Source organism: Aulonocara stuartgranti (genome assembly GCF_965226115.1).
Source record: "Aulonocara stuartgranti genome assembly, chromosome: 19".
Classification (NCBI taxonomy): Eukaryota; Metazoa; Chordata; class Actinopteri; order Cichliformes; family Cichlidae; genus Aulonocara; species Aulonocara stuartgranti.
Window position 1 is genome coordinate 2,068,107 of NC_138955.1, and position 8,554 is coordinate 2,076,660.

The 8,554-nt window shown below is 40.0% G+C and overlaps 1 protein-coding gene across 1 annotated transcript; it reads left to right on the plus strand.

The window, feature by feature from the left end:
* The first annotated feature begins 665 nt into the window (after positions 1-665).
* On the plus strand, positions 666-3,567 carry LOC309694799 (uncharacterized protein). The gene is made up of 6 exons (XM_082515010.1): positions 666-845; positions 1,632-1,739; positions 1,989-2,249; positions 2,337-2,497; positions 2,571-2,701; positions 2,853-3,567. Exons 1-6 carry the CDS (start codon positions 725-727, stop codon positions 3,001-3,003), a joined length of 933 nt encoding a protein of 310 aa, XP_082371136.1. The 5' UTR covers positions 666-724; the 3' UTR covers positions 3,004-3,567.
* The last annotated feature ends 4,987 nt before the right edge of the window (positions 3,568-8,554 follow it).

Consider the following 8,554-nt stretch of genomic DNA (forward strand, 5'->3'; position numbering starts at 1 on the left):
AATGGGTTCAAAAACACAAACAACTGTGGGATACTATTTGTCCGTGATTTGAACAGAGGGAAAAAATTGTGGCAGGATCAGCCTGATATTATTTGGATCCCACTGTAACTTTAGAACTAACATCTCCGGAGTAGTTAGTCATTAAAGGAAGTGTTTGTTCTGTGATTTGGAGAGCCCAGCGCCTGCTCCAAACACAGGGATAACCAAGAGTTGCCTCAGCCTCCCCTACACACACACACACACACACACACACACACACACACACACACACACACACACACACACACACACACACACACACACACGGGGTGGGCCCCACACTTTGGGAGCCTCTGTGTATGTTGTGTTGTCCTTTGTCTCAGGTTGTGTTTAAATAATTTCAGAACCTGGCATTCTTGTTAAAAAATTAATGTGTGTGTGTATGTTGCGGGTGGGGGGTTACTCATGGACAGTGCAGAAAACATTATTACTGTCCAGCATCTAAGACGGTTAATTCGGCTATAAGAGTCAGCACATTCAAATCCTCTGTGTTTGAAAAGTGAATGCTGCAGCAAAATGAATAACAACTATTTCACTTCTCCTTTTTTCCCCCCACACATTCCACATTTTACTGGAATTGATTGTGTTCAATAATTTTTGATGAAATCAGCAAGTTCAGGTTGCGTTATCTCAGGCCAGTTGTTATTCAAATGCACATATGACCGATGTTGACTGAACAGTGAGAATGGAGGAGAGGAGAGAACCCACGGGTGGTAATTTTAATGGTGGATTTAAGGAATTCATTTGTGAAGAAGACTTCTACGATGAAGAGCATCCTCATCATCATCAGTCTAACAGGCACCAAGGTATAATAAATTAAATTTGTGTTTAATGGGCTTCCGTAGTCTGATTCGGGTGTCTGTTGGTTATTTTGACCAAGTTTGAACATACCACTGCTAAAATAAGTTGAAATAAGTTGAATACTTAATTCTCACAATTAAGTATTCAAAACTTTCAGGCACCAAGCAGTTCTTGATAGTATAGTATTTGTAGAGTTTGAGTGGTTTATTCTAGTCTGATGTTTGATCTTTATTTAAATTCACTTTCCTATTTTGGAGTATTTGTGTTTTGTTTCTTTATTACTTTCTCTCTTACTTCCCCCTTGTCTCGTCCTGTGTTTATGTGCCCTTGTTTCCTTGTCCTGGTCATTCTTTCTTGTTTTGTATTTTAGGTTCGTTTTGCTTCCCTCCCTTCATTCCTAGACTGTTAATTAGTTTCACCTGCATCTCATGCCTCACCTGTTTCCCATCCTCATTGAGTTCTGTTTTGTTCTGATTCTCCGTTTCTTTGTTGTTGCAGTATATTTCATATTTGGAAACATGTCTGTTTCCTGTGTGCAGCGCTGCTTGGCTCTCGTGTTCTTATTTATCATTTCTGCACTTTTAACACTTTTTTTAAATTGGGCTTTGTATTAATATTAAAGACTCACTGTTTTGGACTGCTTCTTTTGGGCCTGTCACTACACATGATTTAAGTTCAGCAAGTAGTAAAAAGATACATTAAGTTGCCTTTATAACATGTACTTCAAGCAAGTGTTGGTCACGAAAGATTTGTCATTGTCATTAAGCTGAAAATTCTTCTTCTCTGTATAGTGTCCATGTTCACTATGAGTCCTGGGAGATGTCACAGACTGGCTGCAGTGAGCCTGGCCCTACTCGCTGCTGTTTTGCTGATAGTTGATATTGGCCTGGGAGTCCATTGTAAGTCAGTCTGAGGACGTGCAATGTACAGAATCATTCTTATTATCAAACAGATACTGAATTTTGTTAACAATCCAGAACAAAAACAAAAAAATGTTAATAAATAAAAAATGGCTAAAATTATTTGTACTATGTACTAAAATATGATTGTTGTTTGTCAGTGTCAGTAAATAATGTTATTTACGAATAAGAAAAACGGTAAAAAGAACTAACCCTATTGTGTAGTAACACTGTCTTGTTATCTTGCAGATAACAAACTCACAGATTCTCACCTCACCCTCGATGATACCGAACGCATCAGCAAAGAGCTCATCAACCTCCAGGACACTTACAAGACTGCAGTGGAAATCATGAAGGATGCCAGGAAGCAGCTGGACAGTGAGATGAGCCGTCAGACACAAACCAACTGGGAGCTTGAACACCAGACAAAAAGAAGCAATGACTATAAAAGTCAGATGGAAAAAATCACAAAGGAAATTGAAACTTCAAGATCACGCTTGTCAATGCATAGTAAAACCTGTTTTATTATTTCTGTATATAATAAAAATGATTTGTTTCATAATTTTCTATAATAGTGGCATTATCTTTTGGAAACAGGCGATGGCTGCAAACGCTGTCCTGTGGGATGGATTTTAATGAACTCTGTATGTTACTACTTCTCCTTGAAATCAAATGAAATGAAAACATGGAAGGAATCCAGAGATTTCTGTCAGCTGCAGGGAGGAGATCTTATAATCATAGACAGCCAAGACAAAGAGGTTTGTTAGTATTTCTGTGGAGACCATTCATATTGATTTTTTAAAATTAATTTTAATCTTTTTTTTTTGTTAGAACTCGACAGTAAATTTCCTAATAAATCATCAAGATGCCTCCCAGCTCTCGACAGACTTCTGGATCGGACTGAGTGATTCCAAGGAGGAAGGGACTTGGAAATGGTTGGATGGAAGATTTCTTGTTCAAGGGTAAGAGTTCAGTATGCTACACACAGTGAAACTGCCACTTACAAAAAATGAACTTCTCCTCAATAATATATGTGGCTGAGAGGGAAGATGAAAAAGTGGATGGATTGAAAGAAAATGTTAGCTCTGTAAAGTAAAGTGTCTTTTACTTCAGGTACTGGAACGATGGAGAGCCGAACAATCTCAATGATGAAGACTGTGCAGCCGTGTATCCCAGAGTAAACTTCTTCAAAGCTTGGAATGATGTTAGATGTGGAGTCAGAAGGAAATGGATTTGTGAAAAAGCACCAGAATCCATGAGCTAAAATGTCTAATAAGGCATACAGTCTTAGATATGTAAACTATCACATATTCTTTAAATCATAACATGCATAAGGTGGTTTCACTTTGTCTTCACTTTGTTTTCTGTACCTCTCACTGTCTCTATCGCTCTCTCTCAGCGTGTCCACCCTTTATGTCATGAGCACAGTTGTTGTCTGGCTGTGGTTGCAGCTATAACTGGTAATATGACGACTCTTTACTGCTCCTAATACTCCTATTATCATTAGCCACAGAAATAATCATGACAGGAGTATACTGGCTGACAGTGTAACTGTGTCCCATCACTTACTGCGAAAGGAAACTTGGCTGCCTGTAATAACATGTAATAACTATAGAAGATGCATCCTTCTATGTGTTTTGCATTGGGATGCTGGCCTTCAACTCTCTGCAAAGTCAATTAGTTACAAACCCTAGTAAACCATGTTTCATCATCATCATCAACTTTATTTATAAAGCACTTTAAAACAACCACAGCTGACACAAAGTGCTGTACATTGGAACTGTAAAATAAAATTACATGAAATATAAATAAAAACCAAATAAATGAAGAGTGAAATCATTAATTAAATAACTACTTCAATTAAAAGAGAAACTGAGTCTCACTGAGGTTAAAAGCCAAGGAATAAAAGTGGGTTTTAAGACGCGATTTAAAAGTGGACAGTGAAAGGGCCTCTCTAACGTGCATGGGCAAATTATTCCATAATTTAGGAGCCACGATAGAGAAGGCCCCGCCCCCTCTGAGCTTCCTCCTGGATCTCGGTACCTCCAGGAGCAGCTGGTCAGCTGACCTGAGAGACCGACAGGGTATGTGGGGATGAAGAAGCTCAGAGAGGTAAGGCGGGGCAAGACTGTGAAGGCATTTAAAAACAAACATGAGAATTTTAAAACGAACTCTAAAAGACACAGGCAGCCAGTGCAGAGAGGCTAGCACGGGGGTTATATGCTCTCTTTTTCGAGTTCCTGTTAGGAGTCGTGCAGCCGCATTTTGAACCAACTGCAGACGTGAGAGCAACGACTGACTGACCCCCACATAAAGTGAGTTACAGTCCAGGCGGGAAGAAATAAAAGCATGGATCACTGTGTCAAGGTGCTGCCTCGAAAGACAAGATTTTACTCTTGCCAGTCGCCTGAAATGATAAAAACTGGATTTCACTGCTCTGATTTGGTTGTCCAATTTAAAATCACTGTCCAACTTAAAACCAAGGTCAGTAACAACAGGTTTAAAATAGACTTCCAGGGATCCTAAAACAACAGAGGAGGACTCACAGGGACCACTGGGTCCAAACACCAACACTTCTGTTTTCTTTTTGTTAAAATTTACAAAGTTTAGAGCCAACCAAGCTTTAATGTCATCTAGACATGTCAAGAGAGGTTTTATGGAGATACCATCCTTGTGCTTTAGTGGCAAATAAATTTGTCAGTCATCGGCATAACAATGAAATGAGATCCCATGCCTTCTAAGGATAGAACCCAGAGGCAATAGATACAGTAAAAAGAGCAGTGGCCCTAAATTGAGCCCTGTGGGACGAGGAGCAGAAGATGATTCGGAACCGAGAAGGCTGACAGAGAAAGTTCTATCTGACAATCGCCTGTATTTGTGTAGCGCTTTTCTAGTCCCTGAGAACACAATCAGTCATCCACCCATTCACACACTGGTGATGGCAGCTACATTGTAGCCACAGACGGAGGCGAGGCTGCCGAACACTGGCGCCACCGGGCCCTCTGACCACCACCAGTAGGCATTGGGTGAAGTGCCCCGAGCTGGGGCTCAAACTGGCAACCGTCCAATTACATGACGAACTTCCAACTCTTGAGCCACAATAATAATAATAATAATGTGTATGTGTTAGTCCCCGTAGGGAAATTACTCCTCTGCATTTAACCCATTCACCCAGTGAAGCAGTGGGCAGCCACCAATGCAGGGGGAGCCCGGGGAGCAGTGTGTAGGGACGGTACCTTGCTCGGGTGCCTCAGGGTAGCTGTTCAGTGGAGTCGAACCCCCGACCTTCCGATCATGGGGCAACCACTCTACCTACTGAGCTATCCCTGCACCAATCTGACAGATAAGACCTAAACCAATTAAGTCCAGTGCCACCAATACCCACTACATCATTTAATTGAGAAATTAAAATATTGTGGTCTACTGTGTCAGTGGCAGCAGTTAGGTCAAGCAAGACCAGAACAACATGGTTACCAGAATCACATGCCAGAAGGATGTTATTAAAAACCCTTAATAATGCAGATTCTGTGCTATGAAGGGTTTTAAAACCTGACTGAAAAACCTCAAAGATTCCATTTTCATCTAGAAAATCTTTCAGTTGACTAAAAACAATTTTCTCTAAAACCTTGGAGACTAAAGGCAGCTTGGAAATAGGCCTATAGTTCGCTAAAACTGTGTGATCAAGGCCAGGTTTCTTAAGCAGTGGCTGCACTACTGCATGTTTGAAATTTGCAGGAACCATACCAGAAGACAGACTGCTTTTAATAATGTCAAGGACATACTGTTGTATACTAGGAAAAATTTCTTTAAAGAATTGTGGAGGGACAGGATCCCGAGTGGAACCTGTGGGCTTAATATGGCGAACCACATCCTCTAAAGTGGAGAGCGTCACAAGCTCAAACTGAGTGAAAACAACAGCGTAAGGGACAGAGACTGAGGGGTCAGAGTCAGGAGCTGTGATAAGAGCCCTGCTGGTGATGACCTTAAATAAAAAAGTTCAGAAAATCAGTTCAAATCTCAGGAGAAACTTCCAAACAGACATTCAATGGAGTATTAAGAACAGTGTCAATGGTCCTAAATAACACACGTGGGTTATGACAGTTGGAAGAAATAATATTTGCAAAATATTCCCTTTTTGCCTCTTTAACAGTGTTCTGGTAGCGATGCCAGCAGTCTTTGAGAATTTGAAATGATACATGCAGTTTATCCTTTTTCCACCTCCGTTCTGCTCGACGACATTCCCTCTTAACAGCACGACTGCTCTCATTAAACCAAGGCTCAGGTTTGGCCTTGGGCTGCCTGGTTTTTAAAGGAGCCACAGAGTCCAAGACGGTTTGACAGCAAGAATAAAACCAGGAATTAAGCTCTTCTGTGTCAGAGGAGACCAAGTCAGAAGGGCCACCGAGCTGATTAAAAGCAGCAGAAAACTGCGTGGCAGTGGCGGGGTTAATAACCCCACAGCTCCGAGTAGCAGCACCAGATTTAACTACAGTATGTGTAAAACCAACATTGAATAACACAGGCATATGATCTGAGAGTGCACAGTCACAAATCTCCAAGTCAGTGACAGGCAGACCATATGACAGAACAAGGTCCAGTGTGTGTCCGTGCTCATGTGTAGGGCCACGTACAGACTGTACCAGGCTAAAAGAGTCAATAAGGCTTAAAAAGTCCTTTACCAGTGGCTTATCAGGACAACATACATGTATATTGAAATCTCCAACAATAAGAACACTATCATAGTTGGGTATAATCCCAGCTAAAAAAAATATCAGAGAAATCACTTATGAAGTTCTTATTGTATTTCGGGGGACGATAGATGACAGCGCAGAAAACCGGGTTTGTACGACTCACCTCAAACGAGGTAAGTAAGTCCGAAGCTGGAGAATGAAGGCTGTAGAAAACACTGCTTACATTTGTAATCCTATTTGTAAACGGTCGCTGTGCCTCCACCTCAAAAGTTTGTGTGACTTCTTTAGTCTCCTCCCAACTTGTAAGAGATAAACTCGTCATGTGCAAACGTACCCATATCCATACTTTACAAGTGAAACATGACCTCTTTAAGTAATTGTTAAATGCCAAAAGAATGATTTATATGATGGGCCTGAGAGGTGAAATGCATTGCAACTTAAACACCACACCATAAGTGATTTTGGGAGACATTATGAAAGAGCTGCAGAAGTGACAGAAATGGAAACACCAAGGATTACACTAAGACATGCTTAAAAGAAGAGGAGGATTCATCCGTGTTGTGAGGGAGAAAAAAGGTACAAGGTAATGTGTGTTCTAACTGAAGAGCTTCTACAGTGTTTTTTTCTGCTTCTGCTATGGTTTCTGTGCTTTTGCAGCAGCAAACCTTTTTTCTTGAACACAGGTTGCTATTGAAACTGTATCTGACAGCATGGCAAATCTGCAAGCACCACTATTGGACCAACTGGTAAGTATTTGCACATTCTTTCTAATTAAAGGGTTTCCAGGTAAGCTGACAACAGTTTTTAACTAAAAACATCAAATAATAATAAATAGATCACACACACATACACATTTAATTTTTTATTAATAGTTGCTCTGTGCAAAAAAAAAAACAAAAAACAAAAACTGAGCTTCAAGGGTTAGAGTTTCAATTTTTTTTTTACAGTGCAAACTATGTCATCGTACAAACAGAACTGGTTTGGTTGATCTTGTATCACATTTGGATTTTCTTTCTAGGCTATGAAAAAATAAACTAATAAAAGCTTCATAGGACACCGAGGAAATGAGACTATGGGACATGCCCACACGTGTATTTAAGGCAGAAGAAAGCAGAGCAGTGCACAAAACCTGCAGCAGTGCAATGGAGACACAGAGGAAGACAGGATCAGTTTCCTTCAACAACTATAAAATATTTAGAAACGGTATGGTCTTAAAATTATATGTTGCCTTCTATTATACTTTCTGTTGAATTTATCAGTGTTTAGATTTTCATGATTGAAGAATCCTTACTAATAAGAAACAAGGAAAGTAGTTCAGGTTCATCATCATGATCATCAAATATGACATTTTATATATTTAAAAGTGTGCAACTCAAAATGAGCTAAAATACCTTCTGAGTTACGTCATCCGAATTTCTGGTTTTTCATTTATTTGCTGCACCCTTGAGCTGTCGGCTGCTGTCAACAACAACCTGATTAAAAATGAATTCAGATTGTTTTATTTATCTAAAACCTTTCCTCCCAAAAAGCAATATTGTCTGAATTCAGACACATTTTGTCTTTTTAAAATGTATGTGTGACCCTGTATTATAGGTGGAGATGGATTTAACCAGTGGGTTATTCTGTGTCTGGGACTCTTGAATGCAGTTCTGCTGATAGTCGCTGTTGTTCTTGGGATTAACTGTGAGTATTAGAGTTTGTGTGACCTTACAATTTTATTTTCTCTATTGTGTAGAATTTCACAATGCACGTCGACCCTGAGTAATCCCATAAGGAGAACTGATACCTTTTTTTTTCTTGATTGCAAAATACTTAGAAATGTAATTTGACCCCATCCATTTCAACATGACAATCATTTTTAAACAGTTTTGCTATAATATCCAACATTTAGTTGATCTTTACATGCCTTACATAATCTAATCTAATATAAAATGCAATGTTTCCCTGTTTAGGTGCCAAAGTCAAAGAGGGCTCCTTGCACATTTCCAACCCAGCTGTAACACAGCTCTTCAATGAGCTCGACTATCTCCGAAGCAACCACAGCGATGTGATCGAAGCTGAAGAGGAGGCCAAGAAGGCGTTAGAGAGCGCGATCAACAACCACTCACAACTGGGCCGGTTAGA